This window comes from Rhincodon typus, chromosome 22, assembly GCF_021869965.1.
Source record: "Rhincodon typus isolate 14 chromosome 22, sRhiTyp1.1, whole genome shotgun sequence".
Taxonomy (NCBI): domain Eukaryota; kingdom Metazoa; phylum Chordata; class Chondrichthyes; order Orectolobiformes; family Rhincodontidae; genus Rhincodon; species Rhincodon typus.
The window spans coordinates 8,959,298-8,981,264 of record NC_063353.1 but is presented as its reverse complement, the minus strand read 5'-3'; the positions used below and the strand labels follow the sequence as shown (position 1 = coordinate 8,981,264).

Genomic DNA, 21,967 nt, shown 5'->3' with positions numbered 1-21,967 from the left:
TTTATAGCAACCAACAGTGGTTACCTGTCTTTTTACATCCAGATTTTTAAAAATGAGTTCAAATTTCATTATCTATCATGGTGGAACATGAACTCATGTCCTGAAAACATTAAGAGAAATTGCCATTTAAACTCAACGGGTCTGTGCAGACAGAGTTAACGTTTTAGGTCCAATAACCCTTCTTCAGAAGCTCTTTTTGTTTTATTTCAGATTACCAGCACCACAGTATTTTGCTTTGACCCAGAAAGGAAATTTCAACTTTATTTTCTCTCTACACAGATGCTGCATGATCTGAATATTTCAAATTGTTCATACTGCACTGAGCCAATCAAACTCACATAGTGGAGAATCTTGAAAAAAATAAAGACTAATAAAAAATATAAATCAACTTTTCCTGAGCTATTTTCAAAAGACATTTTTCTTGGGCTGATAGACAAATAGATTGTTATGGAGTAGAAAGAAAGCAAGATTCAATCCTTCAGAGTAGTTAAAAAATGCCAGTTGGACAAATAATTAAATGGGATTCATGCTATTGAGTGTGTCAATTTTCTAAACATGTATCAACAACCTCTCAGCAGCAGGAAGGACAAAGGAACAAAATGCTCAATAAGAACTTCCACTGAGAATTTAGCAGGACAACATTAAGACAAGAAAATATTGCCTACACATATTTGGCAGAAAAAAAATTGTAAGTTGACAAAAAATTATTGTAATAAATTAAGCTTACTTTTTTATATCAGACACACATAAAGTGAGATCCTTCTGTGAGCTGTGGGTGCGATGGGGATGTTGGGGATTGAAGTGGAGAAGACAGACTTTGTTCTGCAAGGAATGGTGAATGTAGGGAAAAAAATAAATACAATAAAAAAAATTACAACCACCATGACCAAAATCAAAAGGACAAGAAGCATTTTTCCCGACTAATGTTACATTGTTTAGACAACACAACTTAAATAAATAAGTAGTTTATACAATTTTTAAGAAGTCACATTTAGAGGCTTGAAATGCAAAATTCACAGTTTTGTATGATATAGACGTTTAATAAACTATAAGGCTATGACTGAAAAAATTAAGATCTAAAATTATATTTTATCTTGCAATTTTACTGTACATAGACAAAACACTCAAATTCCTATTAGCAAATTACTTGTTACTCAAGTGGCAAAAGTCAATGAACAATCAAGAACTCAAAGAACGTGGATAATCATGAACACAATGCTAGAAGACAGATATTTGAAAACGTAATACTAGCACAAATATGTTTTAGTTCTGTAATTTAGCACTACGTAGATTTTTATTGCTCAAGTGCAGTCATGTTTGTTTTGAATCTCAATATCAGCTCTTTTACAAATGCTTCTCTTTGTTCTCCAAGGGGTTATGTGGAAGAAATTGCAGTAGGACATTAGGAAATTGAAAACAGATAATAATCAGATGAGATACTGTCACATTACTTTAATGAGGATACAAATTTGAGAAAGATTATTAACAATAAAAGAGATAGGAAAAATATTGTAGCCAGCTAGAGCATACGTCTTTTGAATGAACCTTTTGCACATCAAGGTTTCCAATGTCAGTATATTAACAAACAGAAATATCTGGAATTGTCAACTCTGGCTGGACATGTTCTGGGAGACATTGATGGAAAGGTTGTTAACAGAAAACTGGCGGTGAGACACAAGTGAGTTATGAGGGGCAGAAAAGACTTGGTTCCTTTACTAATTCAAACAGAATTGCCTGCCTTGCTTAGTCCCACTCCAGACCCAGTTAAGAATCTTAGAGGGTTTTATATAAAAAACGTTTAGATGCACATTTAACTGGAAAGACCTCAGGTCACTGCCATGTTTAAGTGGTACAATTCTGTTAAAATATTCTCACTTACACTCAGTCCAGCAATGTATGTTTTGTTTTATCCACTGTAGATTCCACCCAGAGCACGTCAAGAATGACGGTGAACAGCTGGTTCACCCCGGGACTGTGGTGATATAATACATGCTTTCCTGATTTTTCAATATTGAAGAATACTAAATAATAATGAACATGCTACTGCAGTTCCACTTCCTTGCAAAGATATATTGATTCACCTGAATCAGTCACGGAGATTGGGGCTTGGATCCTGTGCCACACTGGCCATTCTGTTCCAAAATCTCCCGAATACTTGCTTTGTTCACTGGGAGACTGCTGCTAATTCCAGGAGATCTCCAGATATTGGGGAGTATTTATAACCCTTGAAATGGCAACCACACCAAAACAGTGCAAATGGTGGCACAATGGAACTTTGTTGGATAAACTGTAACACAATCATACCTACTGAAAAGGAATAGGACAGTGGGAGGACAGAACATCAGCTCATTCAGGAAATCCTTTTGGCTCCTCACTCACGTCTGCTTCAATGTCACCGGCCCTGCTCCCTTCCCCCACTCCTCTTTACATTGACAAAATATCTATATCATATCCATTTTCTAGCTGCCTTTGTTATTTCACCAATACTTCTTTTTGCAATAAGGGAATTCTATTGGCAGAAAAAGTTATCTCTACAGTCACAGTATGTATGGTAGTGTTCTATTATTGTAACTGGTACCACTTATAAACAGAAAGACGTTTTACTCAGTTTAAGGAGGCTGAAATAGCTCTCCAAATTGCAACAGCTTGCTTCTCTTGTCAGACAGCCAGAAACATAACATGCTGATTGGCAACTGTCAACAGTGAATGGCTTAAAAAATGAAACAGAGACCCAGAAGGTGTGTGAGATAAGATGAGGAAAGGCAAAATGTTTAAGGACATGATCTGGCATCAGTAAGCTGGTTATAAAAACTCAAAGCAAAGCAGCATCAGTGACTCTATCACATAGTAATAAAGAACAGACTAATCCTTACAACTGTCCTAACCCTGTAAAGGCAACATCAGTTAAAAAATGATTCTGCTGAAGTGTCAGGCAAAACTGGACTGAGTCATATATTTTGATTCACTCATGCCAATTATACATTGAGTCCTAGTCAGCTAACTCCTTGCATTCTCAGTTAGAAAATGGCAATACAGAAAACTATAATGAGGGAAAAGCTTTGAACAAACTATGATGATTTAGTAGCCTATTAGAAGATCTCTGAATTCAATCAGTAACCTAAATTAAATAAAGAACCGAAACATATATCACTTCAAGATGTCCCAAAAGCTTCAAAGCTAATTGGATACTTTTGAAGTGTAGTTGTTGTTACATTACAGAGAAATGCAACAGCCAATTTGTGCACAGCAAGGCCCTACACTATTAATGCCCTCAAGTTTTCTGCCTGATGAACTTGATAAAGTTTGCACTTTATTTATTTAAAACCAGATGTTCAAAGGCCATATATGTACTGAAGTAGCAGACTAACAACTGGGATAATGGCTGCCACATTTCTGTTTAATTATCGATAGTTGCTTTTGAAAAGTCCATTGCGTTTTGCCTTCTGTTCGCACAAGTGCCACCTCCCACCACATTACTAAGTGGCATTATGAGAGCTATCACTCAAGGCACCAAGTGGGATGTCGAACGTTTCAACTGCTTTAGGTTCAGCAACAAACATAAGACCTCGGGACGGGAATGAACATCAAAAAGGACCATGACAATATACCACTGAAACGGCCATTGACAGATATTTGACATATTTTACAGAAATATGAACAATCTCCTGAAAGAGCAAGGGTATTTTTTTTCAAAACAAGAAATTAAACAATACTCTCAACTGCTATTAAAGTAGTTGCACTTTATTAATCATGTTTATGAAGTGAGGAAGAAAATAGTTAAAATATATTGTCAGATGCACATTTAGACTAAATATCAGTTCCAATCAATAGAACTGCAGTGAAAATGGCAAGTATCCAGTAGCAGGACACAGTTTTTGTGTAAACACCATAATAATAACTAGATGATATCTAAATCAACAGTTTGACTTTCAAGATTACTGCAATATATAAATGTTGCCACAATGTAGAAGTGTTTGGATTGCACAGAGGTCTGATAGCCAAATTGGATTTTCTATGGTCCACTTTATGCGGTAGCAGTGTTGATGAATGGTAATTTAACTTGTGGACAAAGATTACTAAATAATGGAAAAGGCTGCCCGAGTGAACAATTATGCTACACAAAACTTTACTGGTGGAATTTTGTGGATACAGGTAAATATTCAATGGTTGAAATAACATTCTAAAAGGAAAACAACTGATTGGAATATAAGCCTAACTTAAAGATGTTTGGGGAGTGTGGAAGATTGAGAGACTAATTGTGAATACTGCTTCAAAGTGCCAGTGTAAGTGAAATTGAATAAATCAATCGCATTCCGACTTTCATAAACTGGACAGAGTGTACAGGACCAAAAATCCGATGATAAGTTAGAATAAGACAATAGTTAAGTCATGGTTAGAATGCACTGTTTGCAACTTTGGATGACCAATTATTGAAGAGAACATTAAAGCAGCAGCAAGTATAACCAGTGTACGTTCATCTGAATGATACCAGGGATGATAAGCCAGCTGTGAAAACAGACTCATGGCCCTTTGATTAGACCCAATAAGAAAAGAAACCAAAGTGGATTTTAAAAGACATTTTAAAAATGTAAAAAAAATACAAAATTCGTGCTAAGTCGGCGTTCAATATAATCATTGAAATGATTTGCTGAACAATTTTCTGAAAGTAGAAAACATCTCAGCTAAAAATGCAAATGAGACCAATTAGGATTATTGCTTGGTCTTGCAGTAGTACTTTGGCACTTGCTTAATTGTCTTTCGAGTTTCAGAGGAATTTCTTAAATTTTTCTCTTTATCAGTCTAATGATTTTTCTCACTTGGATAGTAGGGGGAAAGTGAGTTGATGTTGTATGTGGCCATGCAGTGTGAACTGGCTGGTATATCCTGTTGATATATTTGTATACGGAGCACAGATGGGAAAATGACACCACAGCATTCAACAGATTTGAGGAGATAATGAAGTCCAGAGGAAAAAAAAGGAAAAGTGTGGAAAAGACAAAGGAAAAAAACTAAATGCAACAAGTAGGAAACTAAAACAGAAAATGATAAGTAACTAGGGAAAAACTAAAAAAAACTTAGAAAAACAGTGAAAATGTTGCTGAATGGAATGAAAGGATAATCACAGAATCTAGGGTATAATTAATTCTATAGCTCCAAGATGTACTTGGCCTTCAGTTTTATTTTTCACAGCAAATTAACTTGTCTAACAGTAGTCTGAAAGTGACAAAGAGGACTGGCTACTTGCAGTCTTCAAGGAAACACTAAATATGTTTTAGGAAAATGTCATTGTCAAAAGAAAATATGATTTGAGCGAATAACAATCTATTGAAGTTTGCTTTTTTGGTGAGTGGAATTTTTAACAGAGTACAAGGAAAACGGTGAGACATGGGTATGAGTCCGAAGGGAAGAGTGGTAAGAATTTGTGGATCTAATGGAATTTTCTCATCCTATATACATAACATAACATGATGCTATCAGAGTGGAGTGAGAATACATTTCAACACACCACACTAACTGTTGAACAAAATATATAAAACAAAGAAATGAACTGAAGTATAATTCATTGTTTTCACTGGTGGCATTTTTCTCACAGTAGCACCACAGACCGACATATATTTGGGGTCATTCCGATTGCCGTACATGCTAAAACCACAAAGCAACCCGATACAGAGACCTGGTATTCTAGTGCAGTAAAAGTGTCACGTGTGAAAGTTCATGTGTGATATAAACTCACAAGCACCGAACACTGTAAAATAAGCTAAAGAAGGGTAAATTAAAATATAGCTGTTGTTCAGTTAAAGACTTGATTTGGTACTTTCTGTTTATCATCTCTCCTGAATTCTCAATGCAATAAAACCACAAATTCTTTGGAACCATGCTGTCAACTCTGAAAAGATTTAAGCTTAGTACTTTTGTATCACTATACACTGATGTAACATTAGATCTTCATTGACTCAAAATGTAAGTTTAACCTGCCTGCTACAAGTTTGCTGTTTCTTGGTGCATCTGCAGCTAGTTCATTGGAGATATTAATCATCTTCACGCCTTCCTGAGCATTTTCCTCATCAGCCCTGATATCGGTTTTGTGGTTAACAACGGGGGCCACAGTTAACACACTAAAAGAAAAAAAAGTCTAGTTAGGAGAAAACATCATTGCAGTTCAAAGAAATTGATAAAGAAGATCTTTGCCGACTTGAGGACTTGCATTTAGGTACTGAAAGCAATTTGTCAGTTTTTAACCACAGCATTGTAACATTTTAGTAAATTTATGATAAGCTTTTGAACTAAAGAGAAACTCATTTTATTTTACGATTTTAAATTTAATGCTTTTATAAAGGATATTCAACAATGAAAACATTCATCATACTCAATGGTAAGAATAAAATACATTGTCAGGAAACATTTACAGAAGAGGAACACGAGGATATCAAGTTCAGCACATATCTGCATAAAAGTGCTAATTAACCAGTGAGACAACATCTTATTCCCACTGTTCACTGTTATACATTCCATTCAATTTAAATTAGGCAGTGCTGTGTGCTAAAAACTTGATAAAGCTCTTTCTTTCCCCAATACAGCACAGGCAATTTTTAATGGAATAATTTATAAATGAATAATTTATCAGTCATAAGTGGCCATAAATTATATTTTTGGTGTCTTGTGTCCTTTACAGGAGACTGTTACTGATTGCATATTTTTTGGCACGGAAAGATTCACTGAACGCATTATAATTGAATCTGGCACACAAATTAAGTTGCAAGAATTATATATCACCGAAAAGACCACCATTCAGCCCATAATTTTTATGCTGACCTTTTGGAAGAATTATTGACTTAGTTCCCTTTCCTTGCTCTTTCACAACACACAATGTCATTAGGCAAGGAGTTCTATTATTTTGATTCAGTGACACTTAAGGAACAGTGATACATTTCCAAGTCAGAATAGTAAGTGGCTTGGAGCAATATTTCCAGGAGGAGGTTTTATCATTGCATCTGCTGCCCTCATCTTTCTATTTGGTAGTGACCAAGGATTTAGAAGCTAAGGAGCCTTTTGTAGTGCCTCTTGTAGACAGGACATACTGCTGCTTCTGAGCATCAGTGGTGGACAGTGCGAATGTTTGTGAATGTTGTGCCAATCGTGTAGGCTGTACTGTCCTGAATGATGTCAAGCTTTTTGAATGTTGTGTTGAACCTGCACTTATCCAAGCAAGTGGAGAGTATACCATGAAACTTCTGACTTGTGTCTTATAGATGATGAACAGGCTTTGGGAATTCAGTATTGTTGCATGAATGTTACATGCCACTCGTCAGCCCAAACTGGGATACTGTCCAGACCTTGCTGCATTTGGACATGGACTGCTTCCGTATCTGTGCTGTGTATGATGCTGAACATTATGCAATCATCAGCAAACATCCTACGGCTAATCTTATGCAGTATGATGGTCACTGAAGAGGTACCTGAAGGGCCAAGGACACTACTTAATAACTCCTGTTCGGAAACTGAGATGACAAACCTCCAAAACCCACAACCAGTGGAGTCTTTCGTATTCCCACTGACTCTAGTTTAGTAGGGTTTGGTCAGACTCACATTGTGGCACACTCAGTCAAATGCAATCTGGATGTCAAGTGCAATGATTTTCACCTCACCTCTAGAATTCAGCTCTTTCATTCATACTTGAACCGAAGCTGAACCAAAGTCCAATAAGGTCAGCAACTGAGTGCCCCTTGTGAAATCTAAACTGAGCATCTGTGAGCAAGTGCTGCTTGATAGCACTGTTGATGACACATTCCATTAATTTACTGATGATTGAGAGTGGATTGATGGGGCAGTAATTGGCCAGGCTGTATTTCTCTCGTCTTTGAGTTGAGGACATACCTGGGCAAAATGTCACATTTGCGGGTAGATGCTAGCGTTTCAGCTGTACTACAAACACTTAGCTAGGGCATTGCAAGTTCCGGAGCACACATCTTCAGTACTGCTGCATTCTGTTATAGACAGTCTTTGTAGAATCCAGTGCCTCCAGCCAGTTCTTGATATCATATGGCACGAATCGAATTGGTTGAAAGACTGACACCTGTGACGCAGGGACCTCTGAAGGAAGCCAGCATGATCATCCACTTGGCACTTCTAGCTGAAGATTGTGCAAATACTTCAGCCATATCTTTTGCAGTAAAGCACAGGGCTCTCCCATCATTGAGGATTTTGTTGAGTTATTTGTGGAGCTGCCATTTCCAATGAGTTGTTTAATTGTGTGTCACCATTCATGATTGGATGTGACAGACTGCAGAGCTTAGATTTGATCCTTTGGTTATTTATCACTTGCAGCTTATGATTTTGGCATACATGTTAAGTCCTGTTTTTTAGCTTCACCAGGTTAACAACTCTATTTTAGGTATGCCTGGTGTTGCTCCTGGCATGATTGTTGGTAGACTGAGGAATATGCTGAGCCATGAGTTTGCAGATTGTGTTTGAGTATGATTCATTTGATAATTGGCCACAACACCTCAGGGATGCCCACTTATAAGTTGTTAGGTCTGTTCAAAGTCTACCCATTTAGCAAGATGATAGTTTTAAGTCACTTGGAGATAGCAAGAACTGCAGATGCTGGAGTCAGAGTCAATACAGTGTGGAGCTGGAGGAACACAGCAGGTTAGGCAGCATCAGAGGAGCAGGACAGTCAACATTTTGGGTCAGGACCCTTGTTCAGGACTGAGGAGGGGGAAGGGAGCTGGAAAATAGATAGAGGGAGGAGGGGTTGGGCTGGGGAAAGGTAGGTGGGATGATGATGATAGGTGGATGCAATTAGAGAGATTGGTCAATGGGAAGGATGGGGCAGATAGGTGGGAAAGAAGATGGACGGGTTGTGTCAGGTCAAGGAAGCGGGGATGAGAGGGAGGGTTGGACAATGGGATAAGGCTGGGGGTGGGGAATTTTAAAACTGGTGAATTCTATGTTCAGGCCATAGGGCTGTAGCTCCTGAGGCAGAATATGAGGTGTTGTTCCTCCAGTTTGTGTGTGGCATCATTGTGGCACTGGAGGAGGCCCAGGATGGACATGCCACCCATGGAGTGGGAGGGGGAGTTAAAATGGTTGGCAACCAGAAGGTATTGTTGATTATAGTGTACAGACTGCAGATGCTCCACGAGTCAGTCACCGACTCTGCGCTTGATCTCACCGATGTAGAGGAGGCCACATTGGGAGAAACGGATACAGTTAGCATGTTGGTAGTACCTCATAACACAATAGAGGACATCTATAATGGTGAAAACAGGACTTGTCTCCATAATCACTGTGTCGTAGTCACTTCTATGAATATTGTCCAGTAAAGATGCATCTGTGACAGGCAGATTGGTGAGAATGAAGATTTTACCTCTTGTTGGTTCCCTCATCACATGCTGCAGACTCAATCTAGCAGCTATGCCTTTAGGACATAACTAGCTCAGTCAGTAGTGGTGCTGCCAATCCACTCTTGGTGACAGACATTGAAGTCACCTACTGAGTACATGCTACACATTTGCCACCCTCTGCACTTTCTAAGGAGGACTGGGGAAGTTGGGGGCATTGTATATGGTAATATATGTCAGACGTGATTGGGTCTGGAGTCAAAGTTGAAGACTCCTGAAATATTCCTTTCCAACCTTATATTACTGTACCAGAACCTCTGCTGGGTCTGTTTGTGAAGGACAGGGCAAATCCGGGAACAATGAAGATATTGTCTGGAAATACTGTGTGCAGGATATGATTCTGAGAGTATGACTACTGAAGGCCATTGGTGTTCCAATTTTGGCACCCAAGATGTTGGTAAGGAGAACTTTGCCAGTTAATAGAATGGGGTTTGTCACTGTCGTTTCTGGTGGCTAGGATGATTCAGATGGCAGTCTGATTTCATTTCAGTTTTGAGACTTTTTAGCAGATAAAATGGAATAGCTTGCTAGGCCATTTAAGAGGGCAGTTAAGAGTCTGTGGGTCTGAAGCCACATGTATGCCATACCAGGTAATGGTGGCAATTTGCATTTCCTAAATGGCATTAGTGTTCATCATTACGCTTTTTATATTTCACTTTAAAATACATCTCGTTAATTCCAGATCTTTAAAACTGAATTCAAATTGCAACTTCTGCCATGCTGGGATTTGATCCCAGGTCCCCCCAAAACTACGAGTGTCTCTGAATTCCTGATCTAGCAACAATACCATTCCACCATCACCTCCTGCCATGATGATTGTATATTTTCATGCCACTTAGTAAGAAATACTCACATTGAACAAAGATAAACAACACATTTCTTGAGTAATTTCCCAAATAACAAGCAAGAACATACCTGCTTCTGGATTTTATTCCATCAAGATCCTTCTTTTTATCCACAGTTTCATCAGGGCTTTGTATCTTAGAATCCGCGTCAGTGCACCTTTCAGACATGAGCACTTGGCCTGAGGACTATGGAAATGCAAAAACAAGGTGGCTGCATTAAGGATGACAAAGGAGTCTTCAAGGTTTATTATTTGACAAAGACCCTGAATTACAGTGGTAATGTGAAGTAGAATAAGTGGTGCCTTTAAATGCTCACAACTGCATTCCATATCTTAGCTGCATCAGAAAAGAGGTTAGAAGGGCTCTTGTGGTGCAGTGGAGGCCCAGGTTCAAGTCCCACTTGCTCCAGAAGTGTGTAATAACATGTCTGAAAAGGTTGACTAGAGAAATAAGTTAAATTTAAAGAAAGGTTACAAGAGCTCTTGTGGTGTATTGGTAATGTTAGTACCTCTAAGTCAGGAGGCCTGGGTTCAAGTCACACTTGCTCCAGGGTTATGTAATAACACCTCTGAGCAAGTTAGGAAATATCTGAAAAGAGATCAGGCAAAAGATAAAACTGAACGAAAAAGAGCACTTTGTAGAGTGCAGGCCTAGGCCGATCCCAATGCTGACCTGAAATGGAGGCACAGGCCCTGCAGCATTACTTGAGAGAGTATCACTTTAAGATACTGAATGTAATTATTTTATAGTTGCTCCCAAACATTTTGCTCTTCCGCCTAAACAGTCTTTCACTACTTGTCCCTTCATAACCCTTCAAACTCATATCAGCCTATACAAGATCACCATTTAACTAGTTTAACTCCAGTGAAGAGAAAAAACTCAAACATTTCAAGTCTCTCTTCATAACTATTATCTCTCAATCCTGTTAACATACCAACGAATCTAAGCTTTGCATGGCAAAGTTTCGCATTGCTTTTATAACCTTCCAATAATGCATACCCAACGAAACACAACTTTTTACATAAATTACCCAGAACATTTGTACTTTAGTTATAGTGTGCACAAGACAGAGAGTGATAATGACAAGGCCAAATATCTATCACGAATTGATGTATACTCACATCATTCCCACTTTCCAACTTTTCTTGATTTGGTTCAATATGCTCTTCTTTCAAACGAGCAATTTCCTCAGCTGCAGTTTCTCGATGTTGGTTCCAACTATCATTTTGAACAGCAGCTTCCAATTCTTTGATATTACTTTCAGCAGTTTTGCTTCTATGAACCTGAAATAAGTAACAATGTTTAGAGGATGTGATGGTTATTTTATAAGACTAACAATCCATAGGTCTGGAAATAATGCAGAGAATTCTACCATTGTAGTTTCAGAATTTGAATTCTGTTTAAAAATCTAAAAATAAAAAGCAGTAAAAGTGAGAATGAAGATATCAAATTGCTGTTAAAAATCCAACTGGATCATGCAGTCCTTTATGGAATAAAAGCCCTGTCCTTATCTGATCAATTCTATTCCAAGTCCTAAGCAATTGATTCTCAATCATCTGTAGTGATCTAGCAAACAACAATTTTATGAAATGGTGAGGGCTGTTGCCAGTTTTCCATGGCACTGTAAGGGCAGTAACTGCAAGCCTTGCTCATATCCCAAGAACAATTAAAAAAGTTCAGTCCAACTTAGTACCAATTCTAAATCTTGTATTTTTTTTTAAATGCAGAATCTAGGTTCTTAAATACAAATTAGTGAAATTTAACTTCTTTCCAGAGTAAATGCAAAATATTATTTTTTCCATTTCAAGAATATACTTTTCTCATAGAAATGTTTTTATATACACACACAGTCACTAAAGCAGTTCGTTAAGAAACAATCATTAGAGTATGACTCTATCCACCAAACAAACCCAAGGGACTTATTACTTGTACAAGACTATATTTACTTGCATTTGCAGCACTGGGAGGGTCCGATAACTAAATGGACCCCCATTTAACAAAATCCTTAGATGGTGGTCTTTCCCCACTGCACCTTGGCTGCCCTAAGCTCATCCCTCAGCAAGTAGTCCTGGACCTTGGAATATGCCAGTCTGCAACACTTGATCGAAGTCAACTCCTTGCTCTGGAAGACCAACAAGTTTCAGGCAGATCAAAGAGCACCTTGCACCAAATTAATGATGCTCTCAACGTATGTCCCAGGCAACAGACAGTAGAGCACAGAGTCCTGCACGTAATTAACTACTAAGCGCAATTGGATACCAAACATCAAACCATAATGGTTTTATACTTCGATGTATACATAATTTAGTGGAAGTGACTGAATTATAGAAGAAAATCGAAAAATCACAGATTTGCTATTGTGTAGAAGGAGGCCGTTTGCCCCATCATGTCATGCTGACCATTTTGGTTTAGTGCCAAACTCATGCCTTTTCCCCACAATCTGGTGCATTGGATGATGATTTAAATAGAAACAATGCTCTCTTGAATGCCTTTATTGAACTTACCTCCACCAGACTTCAAGTACTGCGTTCCTAACCTTTGGTTCAAACATGAACAAAAGTACTGTATTCCACAGCTGAGATGACATCAAGGCTACATTTGATTAAGTGTGGCATCAAGGAGTTGTCTGCTTTATTCCATGACCTATCTCTTGCCTCACAGTTTGTTGTATGGTACTGTAACATGCACTTTTGAAGTCCATGCACACATCAGTGGACCTGCCTTCATCTACCTTCTTCAAAAAAAATCTTCAGCAAGTTAGATGCAATTTTCCCCTTAACAAATCTATGATGACACTTTCAAATTAACATTTCCACATTACTATTCATTTTATGCCAAATAACTGTTTCTAGAAGTTTGCCCACCACCAACATTAAACCATCTGGTCTGTAACGCCTGGGTCTATCTTTGCACATCTTTTTTGAACAAGGATATAATGTTTGCAATTTTCCAGTTCTCTGGCACTAGCTCAAATATAGGAAAGAATGAAAGCTTATTTCCAGTGACTGACTGTGCTACGATGCAACAGCATGCCCAGTGATGCAGCCAGTGCTGAGAGGATGATCCGTTAAGATACAGCAGGAAGAAGACATCAAGAACTTAATTACTAACTGCACATATAAAACAGTTGAGAGAGAAGTGAGAGAAAAGTTTAATTAACAGTTTCCACAGAGGAAAAGTTGATGTTGATTGGCAAACTGAGTAGGGGACATCATTGCTCCCTGAGGGGTAAAGCCTGACAGCAGAATACACTTACTTCTGAAATTTGTAGAATTTACAAGAGGAGTTGAAGAGGAAAGGGAATGTGGTAGAGGGATTTCATACACAGATCTAACAAAAGAATCCACAGTCGCAATAGGCACATCTACATTGTTAGGTTAACTAAACTTAACTGACAATTAAAATACTGCTTCAAATAGCAATCATTAAAAACCTGCATAGCAGTTCAATGTTATGCCCACTAGTCGAAGTGAATTATACTGTATTCATTTTAAAACAATTAACATGTTTTTCTCAGACTTTTCACGTGCATACTAAACACAAGCTAAAAGGTAAAGACGTTACGGGGTGCTCTCTTATTACAGAGAGACAACTGGTAGTGGTTTAACTTGAGGGTCCCCACGCCTCAAGCATGGGGAGGGATTAAGGAGAGTCCTTCATGGTGACCTCAGCTGGCATAGGAAATAAACCCATGGTGTTGGCACCATTCTGCATCACAAATCAGCCATCCAGTTAACTGGACAAAGCGACCCCACCAAAAGTAAACGAATCAGCACTGCATCAATACAGATAATTATTTTGCAGCTAATTTGGGTGATCCAACAGTTCAAATGAACTACAAGAATTTCATTTTGCATACCCAAAAGGCACTGTGTGGGAATTGTTAATTTATAACAATGTATAACCTGACTACCTTTGTGGCTTGTCTCTAGTCATTTCAAAACATTTAAGAAAATCCACCATTTTTTGATCATTGTTATTTCAATTTGGATTACTATAAAGAGACCCCATGTATTAGTTATATTTAACCGTGGGCAACCCGTGAATAAACTGACAGAGGGATACTGGGAAAAAATTATATCAAGAGAAATGTACAGTCACTGTCACTATCAAACCTTTTCCTTTTAAGCAAACACTTACTGTAATGAATCTAAGTCCATATTTGTTGAACATGACTTATGGAGGGAACTGGGTTTTTGGATTAAATGGCATTTTATCATCCACACCTTATGTCTTTCCCCCTGCTTTGAGAAAGTTCCAAAAACAGAACTGCTCTGATTGCACATCATTTCATTGTGTATCTATTCCACTCAATCTTTGTTGATCAAACTGATTTCTTCCTATCTCAAATCTCTTTGTTCCTTGTCCATTCTTCTCTCCCCCACACATTTGAATTTTCCTTTATCATCTATCATTTTAACAATTTCCAAACTCCAGACCCTAACCATATGCTTTACACCATGGACATTCAATCCCTCTACACCTCCATTCCCCCACCCAGGAGGATATAAGAGCACTTTGCTTCTTTCTTGAATGAAACCTCAACCTATCCAAATCTACCACTCATCTCCCCTGCATTGAACAACTTCTCCAATTCCAATACTGTACCTCCTCTAAATAAAAAAGTACAGCTTTTGATATTATATGGGTCTTAGCTATGCCCACCTTTCTGCGGGACATCTGGAAATTTCTTAGTACCAGTTCTACACTGAGAGACCCTCTAACCTCTCCTTTTTTAGTAAATTGTTTTGGCTCCAATGCTCATCCTGAACTAGAAAATGTAATAATTTAGTTTCTAGCTTCAGACTTCACTTACCTTAAAACAGTCAAACTCAGATTCTTCCATTACCTGACTTTGCTGTTCCAATTTTGGGAATAGACTGTCAACCAACATAAGCCCACTGACTCTCAAACCTAAGCCGATGACACTGAATAATACTGTGCTTCCTGTGAGGAATCTATGCTATTCCCTAGTTTCTCCACAACATCTGTTCTTTTGATGCAACATTCCATTTGGATGCTTTCAATATAGCTTCCTTTCTCCTCAACCGAGAATTCCCAACCACTCTGGTTGACAGAGACCTTACTTGTGAGCATTCTATTTCATACACTTTTGCCCTTGGTCCTAAACTTCCCTCCTAGACAAACAATGGGGTTCTCCTTGTCCCAACCTTCAACAACCTCAAAATTTAACGGACCATCCTCTGTCATTTCTGTCACCTATAAACACATCTTCCCCTCCCCTTACTTCCCTGCACTCTAAAGCAGCTTTTCACACAAGGACAGGAGATGCAACATCTGTTCTCTTCCTTTTTCCCTTCTTACTATCCAAGGCCAAGCATTGCTTCCATGTAAAAAAGCAATTTCTCCTTCCAATTTAACTTGCTGTATTCATTGTTCATGACAAGGTCTCCTCAAATACAGATCTGACTGATGGTGACTCCTTTGTGAAACATCTCCCTTCAGTTCATAAGCATGAACCTGGAACTTCCAATTAGCTGTCATTTTAATTCTCTACTTTCTTTTGACGTATACATCGATGGAATGTCGGTGTCACTGGCTCTGCCAACGTTTAATGCCAATCCCTAGTTACCCTTGAAAACGTAGTGGTGAGCTGTCTTCTTGAACTGCTTTGGTCCATTTGGTGTAGATAGATCCATAATGTCACTCATGAGGGAGTTTTAGGATTTTGACTCTGACACGAAAGCAATGTCAATATATTTCTAAGTCAGGATGGTGTGTGGCTTGGAGAGGAACTTTCAGCTGGTGGTGTGCTCATGCATATGCTGTCTTTCTCCTTCTCAATGATAGAGGTTGTTCAGTTTGGAAGGTGTTGTGTAACAAGCCTTGTACATTTTTTGCAGTGCAACTTGTAGACGGTACACACTGCTGCTCCTAAGCATTAATGGAGGAGAAAGTGAATGCTTGTGCAAGTGGTGCCGGTCAAGCAGCTACTTTGTCTTGTAGATGATGAACAAGCTTTAGGGAGTCAGGTAGTGAGCTACTTGCTGCAGCATTGCTAGCCACTTGATGTGCTCTTGCAGTCACAGTATTTACATGATGAGTCCAGATCAGTTTCTGATCAGTGTTACGTCCCAGGATGCTGACAGTCAGGGATTTGGTAATGGTAATGTCATTGAATGCCAAGGGGTGATTGTTAGATTCTCTCTTGTTGGAAATGGTCATTGCCGGGAATTTGTGTGGCACTGATCTTGCTTGCCTCTTGTCAGTCCAGGCCTGGATATTGTTCATGTCTTAATAAAAGCAAAATTCTGCAGATGCCGGAAATGTGAAACACACACAGAATGCTGAGAAACTCAGCAAGTCTGGCAGCATCTGTGGAGAGAAATAGAGTTAGCATTTTGAGTCTGGTAAGAGTTCTGAAGAAGAGTCGTACTCTACCTGAAATTTTAACTTTATTTCTCTCTACGGATGCTGCTCGACCTGCTGAGTATCTCCAGCATTCTCTGTGACTATCCAGGTCACGCAAGTAAATAGGGTGGTAAAGAAGGCGTATAGCATGCTTGTCTTTATTGGTCAGGGAATTGAATACAAGAGTCAGGATATCATATTGCAGCTTTATAAGACTTTGGTTAGGCAACATTTAGAGTAGTGTGTTCAATCCTGGTCGCCACATACAGGAAGGATGTGGAGGCTTTAGTGAGGGTGCAGAAGAGGTTTACCAGGATGCTGTCTGGATTAGAGGGTATGAGCAATATGGAGAGGCTAGTAAAACTCAGGGTGTTTTCTCTGGAACGGCAGAGCCTGAGGGGAGGCTTCATAGAAGTCTATAAAATTATGAGATACATAGATAGGGTTGATGGTCAGAATCTTTTTCCCAGAGTTAAAATGTCTAAAACTAGGGGGCATGCATTTAAAATTAAAGGAGGAAAAATTCAAAGGAGACGTGAGGGACAAGTTTTTTTTACACAGAGAGTGGTAAGAGTCTGGAACGCATCGCTAGGGGTGGTGCTGCAGCAGATACCTCTCCGTTCCTTGCATATATTGTATGGACCAAGGGCAGGCTGAAGGGATTAGTTTCATTTGGAGTTATGTTTGGCACAACATTATGGGCTGAAGGGCCTGTTCCTGTGCTGCACAGGTCTATGTTCTATGCATGTGGACATGGACTGCTCCAGTACCTGAACATTATGCAATCCAGCAGCAAATTTTGACTTTTGACTTAATGATAGAGGTAAGGTCATTGATTAAGCAGCTGAAGATGATTGGGCCAAAGACACTACCCTGAGGAACTCCTGCAGAGATGTCCTGAGCTAGTTAACTGACCTCCAACAAACAGTCTCCCACTCCAACCTTTTCATTGCCCACTTCCGGCAGCATTCTAATGAAGTGTTAGCTCAAGGAACCCTCATCTTTCAACTGAGCATTTTACAGCCCTCTGTATTAATTCAGACAACTATAGATTAATCTTTACTTATTTTGCTTCCTTTCTCTTTGCAGGTGTGGATTTTTTCCCCTTGTTTCTTATGTTTGCTTTCAGATAGCTATTATCCAGAACCCTGCCACTCATGCCCCCTCCACACGCATCTTTTGTTTCTTTATTTGTCCCATTACCACGTCCTATGGCCGTGCACCCTGAATGCTTTTTTTTGGTCTCTTGGCATTGACTTCATTACAGACTTTCCACTTTGTTCTTCTTACCACCTTGCCCCAACCTCGCCCACCCTCAACCTATTCATTTGCTTCAAAATCCATCATCCTTGTCATTTTTTCCCATTTCTGATGAAAGATCACGGATGTGAAATGCCAGCTTTGTTTTTCTCATTTTATATATGCTGCCAGTGTACTTCAATTATTTTCTGCTTTTATGATATTCTTCCTTTATGTTCAGAAAGAGCAGTCTTTCAATTGTGACTGATTTAAAATTCCACTGCCATTTTCACCCAGGAATAATTTTTCCCAGAAGTAAGAGACAATGCAATAAGGGGTAACATTTTTGGGGACAACCAAACAGTCCATTTTTAGTCATAAATTTTCAATTATTGATTGTCAGGTAACTTGTAGCAATGTAATTATTACACTCTAATAGCACACATTTAGTTCTTGTTTAATTCCTACATGTCAACCTTGTCCAAACCTAATTGCCTTAAAGGTGGTGTTGAACCACTTTCTTGAACTACTGCTGCCCATCTGGTGCAGATATACCCACGCTGCTGTCAGGAAGGACTGGTCTCATTTCTTTTGGCCTTTTCTTATGTGGTTTTATACAACTGAGTTGTTTGTTAGGCAATTTTAGAGGCTTGTTAAGAGGGAACCACAATGCTGTGCATCTGGAATCACGTCGGTCAGATCATATAAAGAGGACAGATTTACACCCCTAAAGCCTATTAATGAACCAGATCATTTTCATAACAAATTGATAATTTCATGGTCACTATTACCGAGACCAGCTTTAATTCCAGAATAATTAACAAAATTCAGAGTTACTAATCCTTATTTCATATGCTTATTTCATTAAGGGGAGGCAATGGACTAGTAGTAATATCACTGGACTGTTAATCCAGAGACCCAGATAATGTTCTGGGGACCCGGGTTCAAATCCCGCCACGGCAGATGGTGGAATTTGAATTCAACAAATATCTGGAATTAACAGTCTAATGGTGACCATGAATCCATTGTCAATTGTCAGAAAAACCCATCTGGTTCACTAATGTCCTTTAGGGACGGAAACTGCAATCCTTACCTGATCTGGCCTACATGTGACTCCAGACCCACAGCAATGTGGTTGACTCTCAACTGCCCTCTGGGCAATTAGGGATGGGCAATAAATGCTGCCTAGCCAGCGACGCCCTCATCCCGTGAATGAATAAACAGAAAAAAAAAAGGAAGAGTTACTAATCCTTATTTCATATATATAACAAGTTATAAACTGGTGTGAAGTGCTTAATTAGGAGAAATCATCGATTTTGTTTCATAGTTCTCTTTCAAGTTCAAAAAAAGTACGAAAGAAGTATTTCTCTTATAAAAGTGTTTATTTGTTGCATAAGATAAGCTCAACCTTCATTACCATTTTAAAAAAAACATGTTGCGTACGGTCCTTTCTAGTCAAAGTCATTCAGTCTCTTTGGAAATGACTAAGTGATGAGATGGACATGTGGAATTGCACAAAAAGAGGCTCCTAACCATGCCTGAAGATTAAATGTTAATAAAAATAAGATGTCCATGGAGAAAACGTAGTGACTTGCTGGTGAGAAACTAGATCTGAATTAATTTCCACAATTAAAAACAATTTATGGATTCAATATCTGAGTCATTAAGTGCATTGGCAACGTTACTAATGCAGTTAGTAGGTGACATATCCATGACACATCCAAACGGTCATCCAAAACCAAGTTTACATCACTACCCTTTTCTGACTACACCAAGACTCATATTAATCATTCAACATCTTAAAATATTGCAGTGATCATTCAGACAGAATAAATCCAAGTCACTTTTCTTGAGTAAGCCAAATGTCTAGCATAAACCTATCATCACATTCAAGGGTCTCTCAAACTTCAGAGGCAGAGGTTATGTTCTTCAAATATGTCTGCCCATTTCTTTTTCTAGAGAGCTTAAGCAATGATTGGCACAGAAAAAGTTTAGAAATTCCCACATATTAGCATACAATCTCAACAGTTCTAAAATGTGCTTTCCCTATGCAGCGCAGAGGTAAAGCTTCTTGCTAATTGGCCATGCATAGTCAATCCACTTATTAGGACAATGGCACGTACCTGGAGACATGCGGGAGGAATTCCAGCTGCCAGTGGCAAGCTCCCTACTCCCCCCACAAAGTATGACTACTAAGTCACACTGATTGAACAATCAGACAACAATAACAGCAGACTGCGAATTGACTGGTTCATGGATCAGATGACAGAATTTGCCACAAAGGATTTATTCATGTATAATTATCATCATAAAGCTGGACACCTGGGTTCAAAGAAGACATGTTCATTATCTCTTTGCCATTCAACTAAAGAAGACAGTTACTAGTCCAAACATATGCATACATCTACCAAAAAGTCTAATAATGATATTTTGACTCTTGGAGCCATTTTACTATGAGGATATTTTAACATTAATGGACATGTGAGAGAATCAAAGAAACATTTTGCCCTCCCTCTTTTGATTCTGACCAGAACTAATATATTGAACAACACAGTGATTCAAATGACTAGTCAATAAACTTGCAGATAACAAATCAATGTGAGGGCTTCTGGATCTCTCTTTCATACACAGAAGTTAAAATTAAAAATAAATATTTCAGACAAACTAATGGGTTTAAAAAAAAAAACAGGTCTGCAAATCATTTTGCACTTTTACAAAAAAAATGGCATGGCAACATCACCACCATTCTCCACTTCTCCCCTCACCTCCAAAAAATCATTTATTCAATTGAAACTACTGAACTTACTGAATACTTGTCTCCAGAATAAATTGGCTTTATCTGGTTCTTTTCTCTTGATAGACTTTTTGCTGGTGATTGATCTTGTAGAGTTATCAAATTTAATCCTTTCCTTTTATCTTTCAGAGAAGCTTGCTGATGGCGTTTTATCCTTTCAAGTTGTTCCTCAACGCTCATTCGAGGTCGCGGACCTTCTGCTAGGAAAAGCTGCTCAATTGCACTCTTGGGTCTTTCCTGCCAGAATGACATTTATTCACATTTAACTAATATGCTGTTCTATTTGAGGGGAAGAAAAACATGCAACCTTTATTGTTTGTGGACTAGTAAGTGCTGCTTCTAGTTTTCATTCATTTGATTTTCTTCCCAAATTAGCATGCTGTGCTTCCAGTCCAACCTTTCAGTACTGCTGCAAGATACTCGTGCTCCGAGTTTATCAGTACTTGCACACATGTTTATGCATAAGCACTAATTGGTCAACTCCTCAGAAATGTCCATAACTAACAGTGTGAACAATGTAAGGAATGAAGTTTCTAAGTTTTAATAAAGAAAAGCAGTTTATTTCCTGCAGATTTGGAACATGGAAGAGTCATATTAGAATACTGAAGACAATAGCTCTGAAGAGATAATAACATCTGAATGCAATTTGTGTATTTGTGTTTCCTCTTTATAGTTACCGTTGGAGTATGCATGCAAACCGTTCAGAATTGTGAATAACTAATGGATAAAAATACATAGTTCACCTTATTATTAGTATAGATTGTGAAGAACTTTAATAATTCAATTTTCACAGGAGGGGATTATACATTTGGTTTCTCTAAATAAAAAAATCTTGCAAGTCAACAGAAGTTTGGACTGCTGCACTTTAATTAACAATATTTTCACAAGTAAATACTTATTCATACCACATGAGGTACTGTGCCATCCATTTTCCTATGCTTTCTTAAAGTAACGTAAGATGCAATTGTAGAAGATTCAGGCATTGGCGATTTGCTTCTAGGAGGAACTATACCAACTGGAAAAGACAAACCTGCAAATAAGGAAGTTCACTTAAATAAACAGCTTTAAAATATCTTTGATGCCCATCTCACGCAATACACTGAACATAGATGTAAATATGAACAAGCTACAAGCTTACTTTCATCATGCTGCAGGCAGAAATCAATAAACACCAGAAGAGTAATAGTTCAAAAGAGGAAGAAAAACATTTTGCCTGTTTCCTTCTGACTCTTTAAATTATTAGTTGTTAGATGTGCTTTAATATCAAACACTACTGTAACTGTTACACACAGGATCAAAGACAGAAAAAACAA

At 38.4% G+C, this 21,967-nt stretch overlaps 1 protein-coding gene across 1 annotated transcript; it reads right to left on the bottom strand.

Moving 5' to 3' along the window:
* Positions 1-722: 722 nt before the first annotated feature.
* Positions 723-21,680, bottom strand: LOC125485772 (pleckstrin homology domain-containing family A member 5-like). The gene is made up of 6 exons (XM_048610268.1): positions 21,560-21,680; positions 20,667-20,891; positions 11,371-11,532; positions 10,320-10,435; positions 5,977-6,116; positions 723-822 (listed from the first exon to the last, which is right to left on the bottom strand). Exons 1-6 carry the CDS (start codon positions 21,635-21,637, stop codon positions 737-739), a joined length of 807 nt encoding a protein of 268 aa, XP_048466225.1. The 5' UTR covers positions 21,638-21,680; the 3' UTR covers positions 723-736.
* Between the last annotated feature and the right edge of the window lie 287 nt (positions 21,681-21,967).

Excerpts from the sequence above, each read along its gene's own strand:
- LOC125485772 (XM_048610268.1), bottom strand. The coding sequence starts at position 21,637 with ATGCCTGAATCTTCTACAATTGCATCTTACGTTACTTTAAGAAAGCAT. Across the intron at positions 11,533-20,666 it reads ATTCTGGAGACAAGTATTCA|GTTCATAGAAGCAAAACTGC; the intron begins GTAAGTTCAGTA and ends TACTTATTTCAG. Across the intron at positions 10,436-11,370 it reads AGTTGGAAAGTGGGAATGAT|TCCTCAGGCCAAGTGCTCAT; the intron begins GTGAGTATACAT and ends GCATTTCCATAG.